The sequence below is a fragment of the Diadema setosum genome, chromosome 15 (assembly GCF_964275005.1).
Source record: "Diadema setosum chromosome 15, eeDiaSeto1, whole genome shotgun sequence".
Classification (NCBI taxonomy): domain Eukaryota; kingdom Metazoa; phylum Echinodermata; class Echinoidea; order Diadematoida; family Diadematidae; genus Diadema; species Diadema setosum.
In genome coordinates this window covers 36,018,419-36,044,813 of record NC_092699.1, presented here as the reverse complement: position 1 = coordinate 36,044,813, position 26,395 = coordinate 36,018,419, and the positions used below count along the sequence as shown (strand labels likewise).

The following is a 26,395-nucleotide window of genomic DNA, read 5'->3' as shown; positions in this document are numbered from 1 at the left end:
TCCCATTTTGAGCGAAAAGAGAATGTAAAAGCTTCATCGTTATTCCCTTTTCAAGACGTGACGCATGGCACATGAAAAGGGCATTATGTTTCTCCTTTGATGGAAAATATAATACAATTATATCAACATGTCTTTAAGATCGACCCCGAATGTACAGAAACTTCTTCCTTTCATCATAATATCATAGACGATCGCTCTTTTATAAAATGAATGATGACGAAATCAATTGCAAATATTTATTTCGTTTCACGATGAGGCGATTTACGTGATTACGCGCCTATCTTAAAATAAACAAACAAACAAGTATATAAGATTTTGTGGAACTATAACTATCAGTTAATGAGGGTAACACGGCAATAGCAGAATAGACAATACATTCCCAGAATGAAACACGATTAGAGAACAATGTGAGAAAAAAAAAAACACTACAAAGACAAAGAACGCGAAGTGATAAACGACGAAAGAGATCGTGAAAACTGAAGTGTAAAATATCTTTTTTTTTATGTTTGCATCCACAGTTTCGTTGTTATCTTTGTTTTTTTGTGTTTTTGTTATTCCCTGTCTCTGAGACATATATCTTCAATTTCATATTTTGTTGTTGTTGAAAGTGTTACATAGTTCGAGGCACTTATATTGTCACTCTTTGGCAACTTACATTTTGGTGCACGCATAATTTTTTTGTTATTATTTCAGATCCATGTTCCTATAGCAGCTGCACAGTGTGAGAAAACAAAATTATTTCAACATTCCAATTGCACAGTTATTTACCCGCTTTGTCATCTCTCTCCTTTGCAGGACTTCATGTTTTTTGAGGAGCAACAAAACAATAATCAATAACTATGGTGACTCAAATTGGCCACGTCTTCGCGCACTGACGTTGGAATATTATGCTTGCGTCATTACATTATGTCATCTACATTTCATCCAATGTGTCATTATGGTCTATATTCGCTTATGACCGTTTAACGTGACACCTCGGTTCTCTGTCACAGTACTACGAATGTTGGATTATCACATAGTAGTAATCTCTCCCTCAAACTCTATCAATGGCTGATTGTAGTACTACCAGGCTGACTTGCTGATACAAGGTAAAAATAATCAGGGATTATTCGTGCTCCATGTGAGGGAGGTACTTTATATATAGTGTGCATCATAATCGTATTATAAAAAACATGATTGTTTTATATGCATAGTTCAGAATAGGATATGATTGTGACACATGTCTTTCATTGTTGGTCTTTATTCGACTCATTTAAAGAATACCAAATATTTTGTACACATATATTATTTCTATTGTCACGTATGATAAGACATAGTCCGCAAGGGAAGAATAATAGTGACTAAGTTACTTCAAAAGTCAAGAAAGTTAGACAAGTGGTTATAATGATGTAATGGCGATGTTTAGTGTCATGCACTTTGTGAATGTAGCTACTAAAAACAAATGTATCCGATATTCGAATTGTCGTTGAGCGTTGTTGAAAAGTGTCCATACCAAGTTGAAGTAGGACCTACTATGCTGATTGATTGAAGTTATAGTGGAAGAATTGCATGTGTGATCTGTAGCTTTAAATACCAGTCTTTTTAGTGAGAATCTTAAGTATCGTAAGACTCCTTTTTATTTGCCTTCAAACAATTTGTCTTCCATTTACCTTGTATTGGAACATAATTCATGCAAACAAGTGATCAACTTCAACTTGGATAATCAAATTGTATTCAAGAGACTTGTACTAAGTATCAAGCCGTGATATCGTTTTACACCAAAAAAAAAAAAAACAAAACAAACAAACATGGATGTTGTAGTTATTATCTTGTAAGTATTTAATGCCATGAAGTGCTGCACAATGGTACGTACACTATCATTTGGCAGGAATATACACAGTAGGCAGGATATAAGATTTTCTAACACCCATCAACACGTAATCATCCTACGAGATCGACATTGAAAACAGGTCCATGAGTCATACATCCCATGAGTTCGACACTAGGTAAAAACAGCCCACGAGTTCGACAGATGCAACACGGGGCTTAATGTGTCGGTCTCGTGGGCCTTGTTAGCTTAGTGTCGAACTACTGGGCTGTATGACTCGTGAGCTGTATACCCAGTAACTCATGGGTTGTATGACTTGTGAGCTGTATGACTCGTGGGCTGTATGACTCGTGGGGATCGGTCTCGTGACGTGCACCCGTTATTAATACTTGCTCATGTTCTCATTTGCGCTTTTGGTTTTATTATCGTCAAATCTAAATTAACGATCTAAGCATATTTCGCTTTCACTTATGAAAAGCACAAACGAAAGAAACACACAAAAAGCAAGCAAACAACTCAAAAATAATCAACAGGTGTGATAATGCAACTTATCTTTCCATTCACTAGGGATGACTAAGTTCTCGCAATGGCATAGTCATCGGTCATATGATTATGAGCAATTTTCATGAATAATATGTTTGTAATAATTTTGCAACTCTTCTCATGTTATGGTGTTTGTTGCTGTTGCTGTTGTTGTTGAGCAGCTGTCTATGAATCCGGATTGCAACAGTTTCGTTGATAATTAAACGATAGTAATGGGTAATGGATTTCTACAGCACAGTTTTCCCCTTCAGTATATTGTAATAATCACAAGTACTTCTTACTGGTTTGTTATGTGATGACTCTGTGTTTTTTCGTTACGACGAAATCTTGTTTAGTTCTGAAAACAACAACAACAACAACAAAATGCAAAACTGATGAGCAGTTATGCGATACAGACAGTACAGACAGTATATACTGTGGAATCTTACGCAGGAACCATATACAGTTTACCCTGGAAACTAATCCTAAACAGACGACTGAACCATGCAGACGAGATATATTTGAGAATGCATTGCTGTACACTGTTAACACTCTTATTATGATGATGATTATGATGATGATTACGATGATGATTATGATAATGATTACTATCACCATTCTTATTAGTCTATAGTAAACACTTTTTCTTCTATTATTGTTATGGTTATTATCATTAATAGTGTAGAAGCATCTTCGTTTATCTGGAATATAGTTATAATTCATCGATTAATTCTTGTATGAATTGACAGGTTTAGATATTGGTGGAGGAACATAAGACAATTGTAAATACGTGTGCCTCACTGTGGAAGGTGATAGGGGTATTGTGATAAATTATTACAATAAGTGTCACAAAGCTGTGCGAAACTGATTTAAGGATATAGCATACAATCATAATTTCACAGTAAACGCTTAAAACATTCAACAGTCCATGTCATTGTGGGCAATGACACTCAGGAACAAACGTCAAAGTAATACTTGCAACATTGTCGATCACAGCACTTCCGAAGTTTGAAATAGTAGATAAAACGTTTTGGGGCAACTTTACTCACTCGAAAGTTGAGGGCGCCTTTCTTGACTGTACAAAGTGTATCATAGTCCGTACGTATAGTCCTCTTTCCCCAAAATGCGTGCGTGCAATTATTGATGTATAAAAGATACAACGTATTCCAGTCCTCAACAAAAGCTGTAATGATTGTTTTAACGACAATTTTTTTTTTGATTTGTATGATTTATTTATTTTCATGTATGCCTTTATTGATTCCACGTTTCAAATATTTATGTACTAATTTTATTTATTTATCTATTTATTTCTGCAATTCTATATCTATTATTTTATTCATTTATTTAACTAATTAATTCTTTGTAGGGACGGTAGCTTTGATCAATGATTCCCCTCCCCCCCCCCCCCCGAAAAAAAGAACGCTTCATGCCCCTTGGGTACAAAGGTTTGTTTGGTTAGGCGTTCACCCTAAACAGAATATTATGAACTATTAGGAGTTGTTTGCTTGAGACGAGGGCAGGCATTATTCTTTGGCTTCCGCATTTCTCAACTTGAACCTCGCACTCATTTTTGATAGTCCTTTTCGAAAGCAGCGGGTTGCCGTTATATTTCTGGCTTCCTTGATACCATAGGCCTCTAAACAGATTTTTGTTTTCGTCTCGAGTACAACGTAAACCACAATGCGGCGAATACAAGACAAAGTTATATTTAATGTACCTGTTCGTATTCTGGTTGTGCTGTGTTCCTGTCAAAGTGATTGTTTTTCTATCCGTGTCCCTACATAGCGATTTTGTTTTCAGTATAGTGCATTATTAATAATAAATCTTCTGTTTCAGCCAGATTGCTACCGGACTGTCATGACGCTTTTGCTTTCATTTACTTGCCCAAACAAGGAGTGAAAACAGAGGTGTGAGGGTTAGTTAGGATCAGTTTCCTAAACTGGAACTTGAACTTGAAGTGATTTCGCATATTTGTACCCGTTCGTGGGTGTCCATTAAATGGGAGTGAGAGAGAAGGAAGTTATGGCACGGGATTTTAAGGATGGGGACACTTTCCTATCCCATGGAGCTACGTAGGTCCATACATGCCTATCCCAATTCAGGATCCTCTAGTCTGAATTACCTATCCCAAGATTTATCTATTAGTCTGGGTGCCAGAGCCTGAGCCTTGTTTTATCACCAACCCAAGGTTATAAAGTGCATGGTTTTACTCTATTTATTTCGAGGGTGCTGAATCTGGATCCAGAAGACGCAACTCTTGCAACCTTGAAGATTTTGAGATATCAAAAATAGCTGTCAAAATGGCCGCCAAAAATGGAAACTCCAGTACTCCAGTAAGTTAAAAAAAAAAAAAAAAATGAAGGATTCAACTTGTTTCGAGGGTGCTGATTCCGAATCCAGATGATGCAAGTCTTCCAACCTTGAGTATTTTTGGATATTCAAAATGGCTGCCGAAATGGCGGCCAAAAACTGAAATTCCTATATATTACCATAATTTCCTTATAAACGATTAAATATTGAAAAACCATTCGATAGGGTGCTGAACCTGAATCTGCAACTCTTTCATGCTGCAAAGTTTTGAGATATTCAAGATAGCCAAAAATGGCTGCCAAAATGACACCAGTATCTGAGTTTCCGTCATATCTCTTTGATGAAATTGGAAATCAAAGCACCCTTTTAGAGGGTAATGAATCCGAATCTGGTTCTTTCCTTCATTCATTTCCATTTCTCTCCTTCTTTCTTTCCTTCATTGCCATATTATGGTATTGCAATATTGCGTTGGCACTGTGCTACTGGTGTGTGTGTTGTGTGGCAGTTGGAAAATTTGGAATTGTGAATGTGTTGTGTGGTAGTTGGAAAATTTGGAATTGTGAATATCCGAAAGAATTGGTATGACATTGTTAATGGTGCGCGTTGGCATTTTGCTGCTGGTGGTAGTGGTATGTGTGTTGTGTGGTAGGCCTAGTTGGGCGTGTGGTTGCGGAGCAGGGGTGTTGGTGGGCAAGGATATGGAATGGCAATGCTACGTTGGCATTGCACTTCTGGTGGTGGTTGTGGTGTGTGTGTGGGGGGAGGATGTGGTGGTATGTGTGTTTTGTGGTAGTTGGGCCTTGGTGTTGTTGGTGGGCAAGGATATGGAATGGCAATGTTGCGTTGGCATGGTACTGCTGGTGGTGGTTGTGGTGTGTGTGGGGAGGATGTGGTGGTATGTGTGTTGTGTGGTTGTGGATCGGAGGGGGTGTTGGTAGCATTTTTCAACATTTTAGTGCACCCTGAAAATTTGGAATTGTGAATATCCGAAAGGATCAATATGACATTAGCATTTTGCTGCTGCTGGTGGTATGTATGTGTGTTGTGTGGTAGGCCTAGTTGGGCGTGTGGTTGCGGAGCGGGGGTTTTGGATATGAAAATATGACAATGTTGCGTTGGTATTGTGCTGCTGCTGGTGGTTGTGGCGTGTGGGGGGGATGTGGATGGGAGTGATTTTGTTGTTGGCGGTGTGTGTGTGGTGTTGCTGGGCAGGGATATGGATTCGCAATGTTGCTGCTGGGCGTGTGGATGCTGTATGTTGCTCCTGAGCGGGTTGTGGGCGCGATGCTTGGGGTCTTTGCGCAGGGGGCTTGAACCCACAGAGCTCTTGCTGTGCTTGAACCGCACGTCCTCTCATGGCGACCACCAGGGAGAATTCCGCCCGACCATCCGGGGGTTGCATCTCTTTTATTGACTCTTGGTGTTCCACATGAATGATCTTCATGTGGCCTAGTCTTCTCTAATTTTTTATCTATAATCTAAAAAGGACAGTGTCAAACAGTTGGAGTAGCTTAGTCTTTTCTTTCCAGCCGCTTTCTCTAAAATCTAGAGAGGACGGTTCAAACAGTACAATCACATTCTGAAGGGTGATGTGGTGAAAACAACAACAACAAAATACTGGTGAAGACCAGCCCTTTATTGTCTGGATCAAGTGTATGCCAATGATGTATCAATAGAAGAAATAATTAACCCCTCCCAGTGATTCTCTTTCTGAAAACGACAGTGAAGACAGTTTCAATACACCTGCTGATAGACCTTTTACCTTGTCGTTGAAAGGAACTTGGACACCGTGCAGTGTTAGGCCTACTTCCATGATGGTCGAGGATTATAGTTAGCGCAAAAGACTTGAGTGGACAATGGACAATTCAAGCCGAGTTTTCTATACGGATTGAGTATAAAAAGGAAGCCTTTCTGCCGGTGTTCTATTAGGGTACGCAAAAGCCACAAAGTGTGTGTCACGCCCTATATCAATACACTACAACAAACACATAAAAAGCAAACTTCAGATTGCACCTCTCTTAACTTCAGTATTAATTGAAGTTTGATACAAATGCACATCTCACACAGAAACTGTTGACAAGATGAAACTCTCCTCTGACTAATCTGCGTCAAGACATATTCTACTTTTCCTAACATTGGTCATTCTCCCACGAACTCTTTGACACATCATTGGTATATTTTCTGCTCAAAAGTCACACTGGGAATAAAGGATTTCAGACAATATCAGTAGAGAGTAATTAATTTCTATTCAAGCATTTTTAAACGTGTAGGCTCATATTACATGTACTGGTATATGGAAATTCTTGCCCGTCAGCATAGTCGTAATAAGAGTACAGTTAGTATTGTTATTGTTATTGTTTTCATAAAAATGGTTTTGTCATTTATTACTGTAGGGCCCTCTGGTAGAGCAGTGGCAACACTGAAGAGGCTACCCTGGGTAAATAAGACATTATTGTTATAGGCATGTATGCATGTTTGAACATCACATTTGGACGAGAATGTTTAGTGATTATGCCATGGATGGGTACACATTTCGTTGTCGGCCTGCATTGGTTTTGTTGAATGGAGGTATAGATGGTCGTGATAGTGATTTAGTCATTTAACATCACAGTTTGCTCTCCAGATGAACACAAAGTAGTCTGTTTTCCCCCTTATTATACTCACCGTCTTCTGCTCAATCGACGAACACGTTGATCCGATTTAGACACATTCTCTCAAGTACTGAAATTCCATGGAATTGTTTTTGCTTGAGAGAAACAATGTTCAAGTGCATGCATATCATAATAACTTTTATGAGCTTTGAACTTTTATGATCTAATTATATCATACGTCATAAGAATTTTCTTAAAACGATGACAAAGGAGCAACTGGTATAACAATGACTGTACGTGACCCGTGACTCCTATCTATAAACAATCTCATCTTAAGATAATTTCCGTAGTGGTAATCAATGTGTAATCAACGTTCCACGTGGCATTTCTGACTAGTCCGGTTTAGGCCTTACAGTGTGTCGACGTCATAAAAAGATCGCCTGGTATGCAGGAAATACAGTAGCTGAAACCACTAAGGTTTACGTTACATGCAAATCTGTGTATGAAAATAAAGCAGAGTGGGTTTGAATGATTAAGACGTATATAGGGCCTACAGTAAGCCTGCTATACTTTATTCAGTAGTTGAAAGGACTACACACGGATGACTTGTGCCTATACCCGGGCTGTAATATAGCGTACGTGATCTAGTATACCTGATGCCAGCACTGTTCCTGATCTGGAGTTTCGACCTTCCACAATCCTCGAATTTCGATGAACTATGGGGGCAAAAACGAGTGTGCAGAGTATTAAAGGTATTGCAGCTAATTTGTTATGTCTATAAAGTTAAGTTCACGAATAACACACTGAATTTACTTATTATGTATATAGGGCCTAAATTATTTCTTTAATGTTTTTGCGTGTCTGTGTGTGTAATTGTAATAGGTAATTCATGCTTATGAATATACATTATATAATGCATAATTATGTGTGGTGGCCCTGGTGGGTACTTAATTAAAAAAATAAATTGGATTCGCCATTATGATTATCACCCACTTCTTGAAAAAAAAAAAAATTACAAACCGGTCGCAAATCGGAATGAGGCAACATCCCGGTAGTCTTGCACATAGGCCTATTAACATGTTGTTATACTATGACCTATATTATGAGTTACCCAAGGCCTATACAATCAATATTATTTTCTTATGATACATGGGCAACACTATATTTTCTATACTGCATGTGTGTGTTTGTGCGTGTGTAATTAACTTCATTTATTTTTAAAAACATTTTATATTCATTATACATATCATGTGTAAATTTATCATTATCAAATCACGGTACCTTATAAGATAAATGTATTTTATATGATAAGAAATCGTAAACAGAGAGAAAGTTTTTTTTTTTTCCCCGAAAAAATAATTGATGTCTTTAATTCTAATATATCAGAATGGTAATTCTATAGTTTGTTCTCAATTTTACAATCTGGTTATCTTGGCAAGCATGCGCACATTTTAGATTATTGTAGGTATACTTTGAAGCAATACTATTCTATCTACTGCTAAGCAGACATAACTATTTTGCACCCTAGACTTGATCGCACTCACCTGAAAGTTCAGCCTACCGTTCGGTACGTTCACCCTTCTCCTCCCGTTCTCCTTTTAGGTGTAGGTGTAGGTGTAGGTGTAGGTGTAGGTGTAGGTGTTGTTGTTGTTGTTGTTGTTGTTGAGGGGGGGGGGGGGGCTTTTCCTTGCATGGAATTGCCAAATCAGATCACCCCAACCGTTCGAAGTCAAATCTCTGCGCATCAGAGTATTAAAGGTACCTGTCATATAGTTTTCCCCGGCTAAATTTCTGATTACTGTGATTATAGGTTTAGGGTTACAGTTTTGGCCGGGTTAGGGTCGGGGGAAGGGACTGGGGTAGTATTGCCTAGGGGGTAATGCCCTAAACCTATTATGATATATTATAATATGTTATACCTACCAGTATATTATACTGGTAAGTACAGGGTCATGGGGTGAGAGGAAATGGGGGGGGGGGGGGGGGAGTTGGCGTGTGTGTAATCGCAAGCTGCAGCGGGACGGGAAATTCCGGACGTGTATCAACGATCACCAGTAAACGAACGATCAATCGATCGATGGGGGGGGGGGGGGGGGGGGGGGGGGTCACGTCCCAGAAATGTCCAGTGCCGAGGTGCAGCTATGAGTAATAGAGGTACGTAGACGACTATAGCCTCCTATGTAGCTTTCGTAATTGCTAGTCATTTAGTTTCTCATTTTGTTTCAGTTTATTCCGAGCTGTGTATGTGATTTTCGTCCTCCAAATCCTCAAGTAAGTGGAAATGTAGGCCCTCTCTCCGAGCGCCCTGTGCCTGTGTACCAACCCCCGATCGACACTGTCTAGTCCCACACTATAGTGTTTGTGTTTGTTATTCACCATGTTAAAGCCTGCAGAGCCTTCTACTATTAAAACGTTAAACAATTGTGCACTTTACGGCCCTATATCATCGGTACCTGATTCACCGTATGCCAAGGTGATATCCCATGAACCGCCACACACTGAGTAGCTGGCGAGAGTGTACAAGTTCACAAAAACAGTAGCTAACGTTAGAGCTGTATTACAATTTGTATCCAACTGCAACGTGATAATACATAGATAGGCTCACCTATATGCATTAGCCCGACCAAACGCAGTTATTACTAATATTACGACTGGGCTGTGTATAGTAAGATGTGCATATGCATAGTCTGACTATTCTACTCCATGCAAATACCTGCAGTAAACTTTAATTAACCTATTTTGATTATGACGCCCACATGTTGATTTCCACCTAACCGCACCAGCGACCCCAACAAAGTTAAAGCGCCCCGTGACGGGGTTAATTTCCACCATGCCCCACTGCAAGTCTGAGTTTAAATTTAGGGCAATTGTGCACTTCCAAATTTAGAAGCTACATTTAGCATCACTCATCAGCTATATCAGCATCAGCAAAACATACACGCACACATGCACACGCACGCGCACACACACACACACACACACACAAACAGCAACAACAACAAACCAAAAACAAAACAAATAAAACTCTGACAATGCCAGGGTCTGACATCAGTAAGAGTTGATGTCTACAAGAAGTTTGTTTCAGTGAACAAGTTTAATTCATCTTGTAGTGCTTGTTTGTGCTGTGGACAGAGTCCCAGAGAAAGCCTTGACTTTGCTACCCATTATAGGGTAGTTATCTACAGTCAGTCCGCAGCACCCGATAATTCGCTCGTATTTATTCAACTCGTATGCAAGACCGCTCTAGGCTTGCATACGTAATAAGCTGCGTAAGGGGATTTTGTCCTTGGGCTTTCGGCAACAAAAATACACCTTATGTTCACAAATTTGGTATCAAATTCAAGGAAAATATGTAATCTATCGTCACATGTTACTCAAATTATTGTAAATGAAAAATATCATAGCGTAATTTGAGCTTGAAAAATGATGAAAAAAGTAATTCGTGCAGTACACGTTCAACTCATCAAAAAAATATCAAATTCACCTTGCGTCTCAATGAAAATGCTTTATTTGGTAGTCCATCTCCTAATCTTTGTATCCATGTAAATATCTTGACAATTTGTTGTTTAATGCGGTCAGGAACCAGTAAAATATACATCGATGTCAGTGCTGATCAGCTTGAAACCGTGTAATCTCAAGAGTAAGCTCTCTCATTGGACAGCGCTTGCATTCAGCGCTTGCATTACGTCATTACGCTGCTACATAACGGTTTCATGCCACTTGCGGTTTCTTGGCACGCGTGTAGTTCGAGCGCTGAATGCAAGCACTGTCCAATCAGAGAGCTCTTATCACGCCACTGTTGACTTCGTGTGGAGCGTACTTTCGGCTTAGGAGTGTATTTTACAGACATTTCAAAACGGAAAAACTAGTATAAATCATGCTTGCGTCTCCTTGACTCCAATATATGATGAGCATCTAAGTTTTCTCTCTACGAAAAAGCCAAAATCAGAAACAACAGTTTCTTAATCCGGTCAGGAACCAAAAAAGAACTTTAGACGACAAAATCTTCCGTGAAAAGCCGGTAAAATTTACGCAAATTCAACTGATTATTTAGTCATGATAAGATCCGATGTTATACCCAAATTTAGTATCAAAATAAAGATCTAAGACTGGAGAACAATTTACCGTGACTTGTAGCCATGACAAATGTATATGTACAAGTCGCTACACTGTGAAAACCATAGCCCTATCAAAGTCTCGCAAAATCTCGCACGACGAGACACCTTTCGAACGCAAAGATCGTCAACGAGAGTGCTGAATAAATCTTGCTGGATCGGCTCATTAGCATACATGTATGTGCTGCGGACTGACTGTCTACCCAGCCCTTGTGAAACCATCATTCCTCTTTTTTTATGGCATGACAACTTTGTAAAAACAGTATTCACTTGTAGTTCGTACTACATCTGGCATCCCATGATGCTGAACACAGACAGTGTATAGTATAGAAAGAGTCTTGCAGCCTTGAGGTCATCCTGATGTGCACTGATTTATTCTGATGCTGCTTGCCTCTGCAAAGTTCGCCACAGAGGACATAACTTGCTTAAAGAACATTTGCATCTTCAAATTAACCAAGAGAACCGCCTTAGAGGTGAAAGGAATTGAGGAGACTAACTCGACTGTAAGAACCTACAGTAATTCGCCCTAAATATCAATAAAAGCAAGTGACATGGAAGATGGCAACTAGCTGGGGTGAATACCTAACACAGAATGTTGAACAAAAGAGGCCGATGTGGGGATGCAATGAATAGACACATCGGAATAAGAAAGGAATGAAAATGGTCAAAGAAAAAGAGGAGAGGTCAAATGAGAAGTGACAACAAATAAAAATCTACATGATGCAAACTGAACTAATTACCAAACTGGAACGGGAAAGGCGTCAGCCTTAAAGGGGAAGGCTAGTAACTGATCAGTGGGAATCAGTGGAAATGCTCAGAGATGATAGTTCCAATCCTTATGTGATTCATTCAAGAGTTCATTGTATATCTATTGTTGTGTGAAAATGATTTGCTTCAGAACGGTCTCATATTCAAGTAATGTGCAGATTAATGCTCCGTCACTGACCAAGGACGCTAACCTGGAAGCATTAAACTGCACATTATTTGAATATGAGACCATTCTGAAGCAAATCATTTTCACACAACAATAGATATACAATGAACTCTTGAATGAATCCCATAAGGATTGAAACAATCATCTCCCAGCATTTCCACTGATTCCCACTGATCAGTTACTAGCCTTCCCCTTTAACTTAGTTGTCTTACACAAGCATCATGGCATCAGGGGTAATTGTAACTGAACCCGAGAGGACAGTTATGCGAGTTTGAACGATTCACAAAGTGACTTCAAAAAGTTAACAGTACAATGTATATTATTCCATTCTTTGTGTTCACTGCGGTAATTTTACCTTACATTTCCAATATGACAATAAAATGCATACAGTATTGGATGGGACCCTTCGTCTGTAATATACAAAGGGTTGATGACTAAATAGGTAGTATACAAATTGCCTAAAATGCCTTGCAGAAGCAGCACCCAGCACAGAAACACCGAGCAGCCGAGGGGAGACAGAAGAGAAAATGGCCGACGGCAGTGAGGAGAATGCGAAATCAGAGAAGCTGGTCACAGCGATTGTCATCGGGGCTGGCAACAGAGGTCAGACATATGCCAGTTATGCTCTTGATCTTCCAGACAGACTAAAGGTTAGTGATATGAAAGGAGTCTCTGGTTGTGGTTCAGTCGTTGTGTCTTTGAATGGGATTTCACTTTGGTTTGTTTTTAAATGAGCATTCTTATTGAAATCATGGAATCAATGTGAAATATAGAAAGCAAAACAGAACCAAATGATTATAAATAGATGTGCAGGTGATTAGGCATAACTGGTGGAACTTTCTAAGGCTGGAGTTTGGCACTATTAACCCATTGAGGACAAGTCCCGAGAATACCCGGGCAGGTATCTATGGCAAATGTGTGATATACCAAAATCAGTCTGTCCTCAATGGTTGATTAAATCATTTATCAGTCTGCCTTATTCAATACCTCAGAAAAAACTTTTTGCTCCCCAGTTGGTTTGCTGTCCTGCTCATGACATTCACTGAAAACAGAACTGTTGCATGCTTTGGCTTTTGGATGACACACTATGATATTACCTACCGTGTGCATTACTGCTGTAGGCATTTCATTCTTTTCATTCTTTTCTTTGCAGATCGTTGGTGTGGCAGACCCCAGAAAATTTGTGAGGACGCACATGCAGAAAGTCTTAGACATTCCTCCAGAAAATGTGTTTGAAGGTAAGTATGTAAGTATGTAAGTATGTACTTCCATCCCAGCTTCATAAAGTAGAAAATGAGTAGGAGAAGTACTGAAAACATAACCAGCTAAATCTTAATCATATATGTAAGTATTCTGCAGACAAATGAATTTCCTGGATTTGCATTTCTTGAAATGGGCAATCCTCTTTTAATAGTGTTCTTGGAATTAGCTGCAGACTTTTGTTTATAGCTTTCTGTAATTTTGCCCCAGCTACAAAAAGGGCTGATTTTTAATCACTGTATGGATATGACCAGATTAGTTTTTTTTTTTTATCGATCCTTTCAAAATTTATTTTGTTTAGTGTGAAATGAGGAGCGTCCAGGTAAATGTGTGAATTTAAGGTTTCATCCAACTTCTCAATATTTCTGCGTACTAGTAAATCTAATTCATTTGATGAGTTGGATTTTGGCTATGTTTTCATGCCAAGTGCAAACACGTGCATGCTTTGCTTTGATGTAAGGAATTGTGTGCTTGCATTTTGGATTCATATTTTCTTTGCAGTGTGTGCCAGTAAATCCCCTCTTGTACACTATTTTAGTATCCCTTGTATCTCTATTTTCTATCTCTCTCTTCAATTTGCTCTCTATCTCTTTCTATCTCAAACTTCCTAGACTGGAGGGAGCTTTTGGCTCAGAGTAAATTTGCCAATGCTGCAATCATTGCTACTCCAGACAGACATCATAAAGTAAGTGACAAATAAAAAAAATGTTACTTTATCATTTGTTGTAAAGTCTGTGTTGTGTTCTGGGATACTATTGTCAGCATAAGCCTGGACATATGATGAGATACTGGACAGTTGATATCTAATGTTTATACTTGAAGTCACATGGATTAATGTGAGCAATGAGACTACATTGAGGCAATGAAATTAATCAATGCTCAGTGTCAATACACCTTGCCTTTGTAATGGTTAACAATATACAGTAGGTATTTTGAAAATGAGGCTTTGTGATTTCATAATTTGTTTTGTTTTCATTGGTATTTTATGACTTTCAGTAAACTTTAATTGATATTGTCGTTTGACTGTTCTTTAGTTGTTAGAGTTAACCTGTAATTTTACATGGAGTGTAAAATTTCTATGAGTTGTCATGCTATCACACAGAAGGTGCCAGGACATGATGTCTTTGAGTTGCATTCTCATTATCATCATTTTTCTGTTTTCTTCTCTTTCCAGGAACCAGCTATAGCATGTGCTGCAAAGGGTTATCATGTTCTACTGGAAAAACCCATGGCAGTAAGTGAGGCCTCAGATTTCCTCTGTTATTATTATCATTTTTTTTTTTCTTATTTGAACCAGAGCAGCAGAGGCAATGAATCCTTTTGTTATTAACTCTAAGGCAAATGTTATCTGAAATTGTAACAAAGTGTCGTCATTACTAGCCCTTGTTATGTTTCTTGCAGGAAGGCATATTGCTTGTATCTAGCCTGAAGTAATTGTCATTTTGATACTAATTTTTATTGTGGTGGATAATCAGTGCAGATAGAGCCAAAAGGGGAAAAAAACAACAACAAACTATTGATATGTGACAAGCCACCAAACATTTCAATCAGATATCATTAGATCATCAAACACATTTGATTTGATTTCGATTTTATTTTATTGGTTCCTGCATTATATCATTGCTCATGCAGATACATAAACATATATCATATACATTAATGGTACCATACATATAAATGGATATACATAAACATTAGTTGCTAACAAAATGAGTTTTTTCATTACCTTTAGAATATACAGCAATACATTTCTTCATTGCCTGTACATAAATGTCCAACAGAACAGTGATGCAATGAATAACGCAGAAGGGCTACAGCTTAAGCATTGCTTGATTTGCATGCAGCCCTCGTACATAATACATAACATATAGGAAAATAGGGAAAGGATGACTTGCATAGAGATAGGGATAGGAGAAAGGAGAGAGGAGAGGTCTGTCTGCTTTCACTATTACACGAAGTGAGAACACCTGGATCTCTGAATAGCAAAGCATGGCAAAGTATTTTCTCACCGAGGTACAGGTGAACAGTTACAGGTCATGGTCGGTGACATACAAAATTTGTAACATTACGCAATAAATTCAGAACAACAATAATTCCACGAGGGAATTTCATATACAATACAATTGCAATGACATTATAAGATCACTGATATCCAGAGAGCAGCATTGTCTTTACAGCTTTCTTGAAAGAATACATAGACTTTAAAGTTCGAATTTCTGAAGGAAGAGAGTTCCAAATATCAGGTCCAGTGTGTCTGATAGATTTCAGAGCCGTCACCGTTTTAGGATTTTGTAGATGAAATTTATCAGATTGCCTTGTGGGATAAGAATGTATATCCTTGTTTAAATGAAATAATGAGAAAAAAGAAGATGGCAACTGGCCGTTATACAAACGATAACCAATCAGTTGTCAAACTCATGAGGATGCAATGGCCTAAAGCAGGAAAGATTTGGAAATTATGACAGATTTTTTTTTTTTTTTGTACGTAAGGGGAATCATGTTTTCCATCTAATTAACCTGTTGAGGCCGAGTCCCGAGTATACTCGTTCAAGCGTCTGTGGGAAATGCGTGTTGTAGCAAAAATCAAACCGTCCTCAACTGGTTAATTAGTTTTACTGTAAATGCAAGACTGAACCTGGTACTAAAATTATTTCTTTGAGAACACAAGCTGTGAATGTAAAGTTGATGTATCTGTTCCACTTTGTACCACATCACTGTCTTTTCTGATCCCATTGATGGTAAAGTCACTTGCAAAGTCCCTCAATCCACATTTTTCTTGACATCTCATTTTACACTTTGTATGCCATGCAAAGAGTGAGTTGAAAGCCTCATGAAATAAAAGTTCTAGAAGTAGCCACTAGTACAGACACACAGATATATGCTTGGTGAACATACGTAAGATACTGTCCCCTCGCCACATGTGATGACAACAGGCCACATTTGAGATACCATAACTAGAAAAGCACTCTGAGAGCGCAGACCTCTGCCAAGCAGCTCATTTCGACCACTGATCTTGTTCAGCCATAGAGATCAGTGATTTCCACTCATACATATGCATGCCGAAAGTAGCTAGTATACCAGTATAGAAGCCTTTTGTTATGTCATCAACTTCCAGCTGTGCAGCACACCTCGCCATAGTAGAGACTAGAGCACGCACTTTAGTGTGCTATGAAAACCTGAAATGCTACTGTATGTGCAGCTTGAACTCCCAAGTTCATTGACCCTACCTCCCAAATTATTGAAAATTCATATTGAACCTTTATAAAATCCACAAAAGTTCCCCGATCACTACCAAAATTTAATCATCTGTTCCTTGTATCATTCTCAACCTTCTCTGTGAGTTTCATCCAAATCCGTTCACTACTTTTCGAGTTATTTTGCACACGGACAAACAAATGGTAATGAAAACATAACCTCCTCCCTTGGCAGAGGTAATTAGAACCTAGTGGTCCCTTCCTCAGCTGACCTTCTCATTCTCTCACCTTTGACCTAGGTCACGGAGGAGGACTGTAGAGAGATTGTCAGGACGTGTAAGGAGAACAACGTCATCCTGGCGGTGTGCCACGTCCTTAGACACTTCCCACCCACCAAGAAGATCAAGGAACTCATCATGTCGGGGGCCATCGGTGAAGTTGTCAACATCCAGCATCTAGAACCTGTGAGCACTGAGTGACCCATCACCCCGAAGGCTAGATATAATCAGTTTTCTGATTTCAGCATCTTCCTGCTTCGAAGACTATCAAGCTTCCTTTGGAAATATGATTTGCTCAACTTCATGCTAAATGGTCTACATTGAAATAGAATAGAATTAAATCACAAGAATTGCAGGAGGAACTAGTTAAGACATAATTTTATTAACTTTTGCTCAAATATTTGCCTGTGAGCATTTGCAGATAAAGATTTTGCATTTGAACGCATTTTACCCTTTGTAGAAAAGAATGATAAAGGTGGTGAGTATTAATGATAAAGACATCGGTGTAAAAAAAGAAAAAAATACTGTTTGAGATTGAGAGATATCCCCACATGTGTGCATTGCACATTCATCTTATGTTCTACTTCATTTCCTTTTATGTGTCTATCATTTAATTCTTTACTCTGTTATGTATAAAGCATCATGCCTGTTATGAGTCAAAAAGCAAGTAACTGGGCTTTAATGTTCATGTTATATCAAAGATTACTGAAATGAAAAAAAAAAGAAGAGAGTGATTATAATGAAACCTTGTTGAATGATAAAAGGTGCCCACAAAATATTGATTATTTGCCAGTCACAAAGGATATTAAACTTATGAAAAGGACATTCTATTTTCCCAGCTGTATAAAGCATCTAATTGCACCTTTTACTGTTTGCAGTGAATGAGTATTAAAGGGATCGTATAGTTTCGGTTGAGACCTGATTTCAGGTTTCTAACATTTTTTGGTGAGATATTGATAAATCACTAATGAAATATGACAGATCATGTAATTCCATGAGGAATTCAAAGTTTATTTGATAAAAATTGGTTTTGAAATGGCTGAGATATCCAAAACAGAGCGATTCTCATAAAGTGTGGGACCCACACTTTTTACGATCGCTTTGTTTTACTTTGTTTTTGGATGTTTCAGTCATTCCAAACCCGATTTTCATCAAATAAACTTTGAATTCCTCTTAGAGTGGTATGCCATGTACTATTTCATATGTGTTTTCTTGGTATCTCGCAAAAAGTTAAAAGCCCAATTCTCATCTCCACCAATACTGTACTATCCCTTTAAGCTATAAGTGCCCATTGATTGTATTTCATGCAGTTTCTCTGTATTCACATTTGCATTGCTACCCTCGATGTCAGGTTGGTTTCTACCACTTTGCACACTCTTACGTCCGCGGCAACTGGCGCAAGGAAGATGACTCAACTTTCTCACTGCTCGCGAAATGCTGCCACGACGTCGACCTCATACACTGGTGGATGGGGGAAAATAAGTACGTTGCAACAAGTTCCCTTTCCTGTTTTTCTACTGTTTTGTTTTTTGTTTCATGTGCGTACAGTATGATTAAACTGTGATTATGGAATTCATCCCTGTTAGCTTGTTATGCTTCCATTATAAGAGTGAATGACAGACATGGTCTGACAGTTTTTCATAAAATCTTTTTACTTCCCATAATTATGAAATATATAATGCAGTGTAATGATGATGATTTGGGCGTTGTTTGATGTTAATTTTGATGTTACAGGTGTGCTTGAGTGTGATACATTTTGCCATAGCAAGTAACCCAACTTTTTATGAAATCATACATTTGAGTGCAATGTTTATTCATAAACACTTGTTTTCTTTCTCACCCATTAAGTACTCCTTCTCCCTATTACAGTTATACTTCCTCCTGGCTGCAAAGTTGTAGACAGGTTTGGAGATTTTTAAAATGATATTGCAAATGTTGTTTGATTATTGTTCATCTGTTTTATGTCCCCACTTGTAGATGTCAACAAGTTTCTTCATTTGGGTCATTACAGCATTTTAGGCGAGAAAACAAGGTATTTCTTTAAACCGGTGATAAGGAATGAACACTAATTACATAGTCAGATAATTTGTTTAGGCGAAAGTTACCCTATTGTAACTGTAACCCTCTTATTACATTCCATACTCATTAATTTTTGTTGGGTTTTTACTCTGCAGTAAGCTATTGTATCTCTGTAAAATGTCCAGTGGCTATACTCTCAAAATCACAGACACATAAAACTATCTGTTCTTGTTTTTTTTTTTTTCTGTTACTTGTATTCTTCTCTTGCAAAATGCAAATGTTAGTATAAACTGTGTAATCTATCACATTGTTTCTTTGGTGTAGAATACAGTCAACCTTGCCTAAGTCAAATCTGTTCGTACTAAAGAAATAGCTTCAACTTGGAGAAAATTCAACTTATGAGGGATTAAAATCAATAGAATATAAAGAGAAAAGGACTTGAAAAGACCTTTGACTTAGGTAATTATTTGACTCATGTGAGGGTCAGCTTAAGCAAGGTTGACTGGGTGAGTGTTCCTTGAATTCTTGGTTAATTCCATCTTTTAATCATGCACAGCCAGCAGGAGCCGGATCGAGATGTACAGACTGTAGCATCGAGACGTCATGTCCATACTCGGCGAAGAAACTCTACCTTGGAAATGTACTCATGGTAGGTGTATCTTGTACTTGCAAATTATTATCTTTGCATCACATTGAGCAGTTCGTGTTTATACAGTTACATGTATCTGTGCTAGCCATGTAATATTGATGTTTACTGGTCTCTTCTTGGATTTTTAGAAGGAGCAGGGTGCCTTTCCAGATGTTAGACCAGGTTAACGTCTAACGCTACTGCAGTCTTTAGGAAGAAAAGTTTTTGAAGATGCTGATAGATCAGAATTCATACTTGCGCCTATGTGGTACAGTTTGTAATTCTCGAAATTTTCATGAATCAAAAGAACGGGACTTTCAATGCAGCTGAGGGCAAGCAACCTCGTTACAGTGTAGCATGATGCTTTACCTGGCATCTCTCTCTGGACTGGGATGTAACAAGGGTTACCTCCCATTGCATCAATGATAATGAGAGCAGAAGTGGCAGTAGGAGCAGTGGTAATACTGGAAAAATTATTCTGATTTTATGGGGGAGGGGGGATTTTTAACAGCAATTGAATTGAATTGAATTGAAATAATTCATTATGACTTATTTGACATGGACACAATGGATGCTTTTAAGCAAATAACCACAGATCAGACAGCTTTAAGTCCTTCAGAAGGCCTGGGTAATGGGGATAAAGTGCCTTTTGGTTCATATTAAGGACATAGCTGCTGCTGCTAAAGATCTTGAACCAGGGACCTCGGGACTGAAAGTCTGTGGTCTTATCTACCAAGGCAAAACATCTCTGCCTAGCTGCTCATTTCCTCCCACATACACTCATATGCTAAAAATGACCCTATTTCCCAACGATAAAGAATCTTTTCTAATGTCTACCCTAGCTTCTTGATCATGACTCGAGTGCTCGTTCAGTGCACATGTACTCCCCAGATACTCCCAGCTTAAATCATCTTGTTTGTTAGCCCTGCTTTCCAGTGATAAAGGATCCTTCAAAATATAAAAAAAAAAAATAAAATCCAGGAGCAAGAGAGTGTTCCACATCATTACCAAAATTTAATCATCTCTTACTTGTGTCATTATCAACTCTTCCTGAAAATTTCATCCAAATACATTAATTGTAACTTTCTGAGTTGTTTTGCAAATAGACAAATAAGAAAGCAGCTAGACAGACCAAAACATAACCTCCTTGGCGGAGGTAGAAATGGATTTCCCACTTGTCTTCATAATAGTTTTACATCACTCAAGACAATGACAAAAGGAGAAATGTTTATCATTGTTGGGAAGTTAATCTTGCAAATGGTATTTCTGTTGATACTGCCTGGAAGTGGTAGAGAGATGTAGATTATAACCAGAGATCTCTTAGATATATATCTTCAATGACTCTAATTCCATGTAGGGCAATGTAGGATGGCCGGTGTCGATTATTACAGACGTCCCAACACCAGAATCGGTCAAGGAGGCTCTGGAGACCGGCCCGTATGGGAGATGTGTGTACGAAAGCGACAATGACGTGTGTGACAATCAGGTAAGTATGATGTATGCAGAGAGGAGTCAATAAACTGCAGAAACGCCAGTTTCTCTGACTCCAGGATGCTTCCTTTGACATCTAATTGCCACATTTTTTCTCACAAATGTTCTGTCATACAGTCATCATGTCTGTGTCCAGTGATCTTACCGTGAAGCTCAGCAGATTTTACTTCTTTCACAAGTGAACCCATCATTTTGATAATCTTGTATTGTCCCAAATGTACTTTTTCCTTCTGAAGAAATCTTTTTTCTAGAATCAACTACTGAGTACTTGAATATATATATTTTAAGGACCTTAACACTGGTTGTAGATAAATTCTCTGCTTCAGCGTGAGATAGTTTCAATCTAATAGGCCAAACAGTCAATTATCTCTGTAAAACTGAGCATGAAAAACCGTAATGAAATGTAATATTTCATTTATTTTTAAGAAGGATTGATACTAGTATTGTTCCGTGAGTATGCAAATCAGATCTGGTAAAGATTTGCATTGAATTACATGTATTATGAAAAACAGAGCTGCTAAGTTCGTGAAAAGTTATTGTCTTGTCCTGTCAAGAAAGTGATATAAACTCTCTTTCATGTAGAAATTATTTTTCTTCATTTAAATGTATGCAAAGAAAACTACTGTATTTTCCCTATTGCACTTGGGAACGTCCTTTTCGTCATGTGTTCGTTTGTGTTTTCTATTGTAAGATGGTTGACTCTAATCTTTTACACTCTTTTATTCCAAAGGTTGTGAATATGTTCTTCGAAGGTGGGAGAACAGCATCACTGACAATGGTAGCATTCACCGAGAAACTTTGCGAGAGACAAGTCCGGATATTCGGCACAAAGGTATTAAAGGATAACACTGCTTCACTATGAGTTGAAGCAGACTATATGTGACCCACTACAACAAAATGGTCCTAAAGTCGCGCACGGTCGAAGCCGTGAAAATCGAGTTTGAAGTTAGAGCATCAAAATTGGTCAAAACTTACGATTTTCTGAATTTGACATATTATTAGAGTCTGATATGTCTTCTATCATCTGTCGAAATTTTGAAGCAAAATGATGAAAGGAAAGACCAAAAAATAGCGTTTTTCTGGGCCATGTTTTTTTGGCGTTTCAACGAAGCAGAAACTGGTTCGAACATTTGGATTGAGCGCCACACATAGGCTCCGCCCCTAACAACGACCAGAGTGATCTCATTGGTCAGTTTGCTGCTTGCCGCTAACCGAAGCGTGAAGCTCGCACACTGCCCAGTCGACTGGTGCGTGCGGGCGGGTTGCGCTATGCCTAGCCGCTTCTCCTGACATCCTGGTCACTGATTGGTCGGTGAGGAGACCGCCGTCGCTGTGTTTGAATGAGCATTACGGGGGTTGCTAGGGCTTAACTTCTATTGTCCGGAGGTGAATACTGACTTGCGTGTCTCTTGATTGTGATTGCGTCGCAAGGAGAAGTTTTAGGGCGCTTTTCTCGAAACAGTGATTTCCCAGACGTCTTGACATGCGCTCTTTTAAACATCGATATCTCCGCAGCCGATTATTTTTATAAGACGTGTTATATATCAATTTAAAGCAGAAAGATTAGGGAATTGTGTCATGCAATTTTCAAATAATCGACCTCGCCCGACTTTAGGATCATTTTGTTGTAGCGGGTCACATATTGCATCTCAAAGTACAGTGCACTCCTGTTATAAAGAAAAACTTTCATAACAAAATTCTTGTTACAACAAAGGAAAATTTCAGGTCCCAAAATTATCATATGTATAATTATTTCGATATACTTAACTGTTCGGCTATGGCGAAGTTTTAACGTAATGAAAGAAAATTGCCATCCCGAGGACTTTGTTGTAATGGGAATTGCCGGTATGTTGTTATTTCCAAATTTTCTTAATCCTCAATGCCCGCCATTCGCCTGTCCTCATGAGTGTCCCACTACCTATTGCCAATGAAAAGACTTTACCTAGATTGTAGTCATCCCAATCTCCGTTAATTGACAGTGGCCTTTGTTATGGGGCTGGTCACCTTTGCTCCCTTAATAAGTTGTCTGCTTTAAGTTGCAGTCACATTGTAAGCGGAATTTCCCAGATGCCAATTAACCTGTAGAAGATGAGCAGATTTGCTATAACACTCATTTTGTACAGACACCTGCCCAAGTTTACTTGAAACTAGTCTTCAGTGGGATAAAGTAGCTGAACAAGAGAAAGGCAGAGGAAAGAGAAGGAATGGAGTGATTGAAAGATAGAGGAAGAAGGAAGAAGATAGATAGCCAGGTAGAGGAAAGAATAAGTGATGGAAGACTTGAATAAAATGTCTGTACCATAATGAGTGCTTCTGTTTAAGAATGATTACTGGAATGACAGGATCCCCACATTGTTATGAATAATGATAATGATAACACAGGGTATTTGCAGTGCCCCTTTAATACCACTCTGTCTGAGTGCTCAAAGGGTACAAGAAATTCCTCACACAGCATAAACAGAAACGATTTAGATGAAAGAAAGAAAGGGAGAAAGAAAGCAAGACAAAAGAAGTTATCAAATAATCATGTGTTAAATTTCATTTACTGTAGAGGTTTTCAGTGCTGTCCTAAAAGGTTCAACTGAGAAGATAACACAAATATGGATAGGAAGCTTGTTCCAGAGGGAGGATCCAGTGTAAACAAATGTCGTCACCCCCACTTGGTTTCGTTTGAGGCTTGATGTAATTGTTTGCATATAGATAAAGGATTAGAAATAATGATGAACTTCTTCCATTTTTTGTTTCCATTTGGTCAGGGAGAGCTAACATACTCGGGTGGTTCGTCCATTCATCTGTTTGACTTCACAACGAGACTGACCAAAGAGATCTATCCCTGGTCCATCGCCCCCATGAGAACAAGACTCACCGGTCATGGCTGTGCCGACTTCTTCCTCATGCACAACTTTGTTGAAGCTGTCGCTGTAAGTATGCACAGAATTGATGTTCTCAAACACACACACACACAAAATAAAAGTCCTGAGTAATATTCTTGAGCCTATAATATTTTGTTGTTTTGTGTTTTGTTGTTCGGATTTCATAATCCCAATTCCCCCTCATTATTGAAAATGTTGTGAATGAGATCTACTGTTTGGTAAATGATGTGAAGAGTCAGTTTGTTTTGCTTTCTTTGTTTTATGAGTTCTGTTCATTTTTGTTGTTGTTTTTTGTTTCTTGTATGACAATTATAATGGTTGTTGCCTTCCTCATTTGTAGCACATTGGAATAAATTAAAGAGGGTCACACTTTCTCAGCCTTAGTGCTAAGCCATGAGAAAAATGTGGCACTAAATCTTTCCAAGAAAACAGCCAATTGCTAAAACATGAAAAACCAGCGAACATTAACCCTAACTAGGCCGGGCTATTTAGGTAGATCATAGAGCGGGGGGGGGGGGCTCCCAGGCCCCCCCTCCAGATCTCGGCCGTCGACCGCGCGATCGCGACGAAAATTGGCACACACATTGCCTATGATGTAATCTAAAGTACTACGAAGTTAGATTTTTGAAAAATTGTCATTTATGCTAAATTATGCTAATTTATGCATAATGATGCATGAAATCAGACAATTTGGTATAAATCACTAAATAAAGCCCGAAATGGGCACATTTTTTTGTGCGAATATTCTTTTTAGTGTCCTAAGCAAATATAAGAGAAAAAAATTGAGCCATCCAAAAAAATTTCTTAAGTATTTTATTGTTTTTTGAATTTCTTATGTATTTCCTTGTTTTTTCGACTTTATGTTTTTCATTGTTTTTTCGATGAAACTTGTCCGCGACATTGTTCTGAACGAGAAAATATGTTATTAGTTGATTTTAATCAATAAAACCCCAAAATAATCATGCTTTTTAAGAAATTTGACTGTAAGCACAGTTTCCATTGAAATTGTACATGAAGTCACGTTTTTGAGCAATTTTTGGTCTGACATGCATGTACATATTTATGCGAAACTTCGGAACCGCGCGCCCGGGCATCGCAAATTTGGTGTCAAAAGATGCGGGAGACTCGACAGAAAAAAGTCATGAAACGTCGCGGCGATAGCTTTTCACGTTAGCGATACATCGCGCGGAACGTTGAGGGGGGGCCTCGGAGGCCTCCCCCCCCCGGCCTTGTTAGGGTTAAAAGGGAAGATAATGGTGGAAATGTGCAGGGAGTTGACAAAAAAAAAGTTACTCTGAAGTTTCAAGTAGTAATCTGTTTCTACTTGCTGAATTGAAGGCTTTGTTCCGTCAGCTCAAAGAGGGAGCAATATTTGACATCTCCCTCTATCAGTCGCACTGTCAGAATGATGATTACACAATCAGTAAGCTGAAATATATCAATATTTGGCATCTCTCTCTCATTCTCTCTGAGAACAATGATCCCAAGAGTAGTAAGCTAAAATAATTATATCAAATATTATTTTGGCATCTCTCAACTTCTCAGAATGATGATCCTTCAATGATCCTAACTGGACCGGATGATACGCTTGAGAGCCACCTCATCACGTTTGCGGCCGAGAGGGCAAGAAAACAGAACAGAGTCGTTTCCATGGAGCCCCCGATGGATTGGTGATGTTTTCGTTCTTTGCGAAATACAAGGACTCCATGAACCATGAAATACCTTGACCGTCAGTTGCAGAAAACAATGGATCACTGCAGCTCGCATATCACATACAGTGTGTGAGGAGTTGTGGATGAATGTGTGTAATGATTGAGGAAATGTACAATGAACATCTGTTGTACAGAGGTCAACAAATGCTTGCTTTGATATCAATTGCCACTTTTTTTAATTCATTGCCACTCTTTCATATCAGTGCTCAATTAATGAAGTGTAAAATAGTGTTATCGTGAAGATTGCAGCAAATGATAAACTTTTATATGAAATTGATATATTTCTCTGTGGGTAAGCCGTTAGTACATGCAGTATATTACTATTTCGGTGTGCCAGAGGATAGAAAAACAAAACAGAACATGAATTGCATTCAAATTTAGTGCGGAGGTCTGGTTTGTTGAGACTTTCCCTTTTTCTCCTCATGAGTATCCAATGTGACTATGAAATATTTCTCCTTTAAAGGTATTAGCCCACATTTGTAAACCTGCAGCAATTGGTCTCATAGTTAGCATGGAGTTTGGGTATGATTGCAGTAACACCTGTGCAAAATTTCGTTCCAATTAGTCCATTACTTTCATAAAAATAAATGAAAATGCACCGTAATCCGTATGCATGCGTATAACGCTCGCTAGCTCCGGTCCACGTACGTGTTACATGTAC

At 38.5% G+C, this 26,395-nt stretch overlaps 2 protein-coding genes across 2 annotated transcripts in view; both read left to right on the top strand.

Annotated features, from left to right (window-relative positions):
- The window catches only part of LOC140238719 (phospholipid scramblase 1-like), a 39,060-nt gene extending 33,107 nt beyond the window's left edge, over nt 1-5,953 (top strand). Inside the window, exon 9 of the mRNA XM_072318615.1 lies at nt 5,852-5,953. Coding sequence (XP_072174716.1) covers nt 5,852-5,953 — 102 coding nt within the window. The remainder of the gene's footprint in view (nt 1-5,851) is intronic.
- A 6,848-nt stretch (nt 5,954-12,801) lies between these two features.
- Nucleotides 12,802-26,163, top strand: LOC140238925 (putative oxidoreductase YteT). The gene is made up of 12 exons (XM_072318822.1): nt 12,802-12,929; nt 13,433-13,517; nt 14,151-14,224; nt 14,714-14,773; nt 17,033-17,197; nt 18,363-18,493; nt 18,989-19,043; nt 19,587-19,679; nt 21,016-21,144; nt 21,880-21,981; nt 23,906-24,070; nt 25,568-26,163. The coding sequence occupies exons 1-12, from the start codon at nt 12,807-12,809 to the stop codon at nt 25,694-25,696; spliced, it is 1,311 nt and encodes a 436-aa protein (XP_072174923.1). The 5' UTR covers nt 12,802-12,806; the 3' UTR covers nt 25,697-26,163.
- The last annotated feature ends 232 nt before the right edge of the window (nt 26,164-26,395 follow it).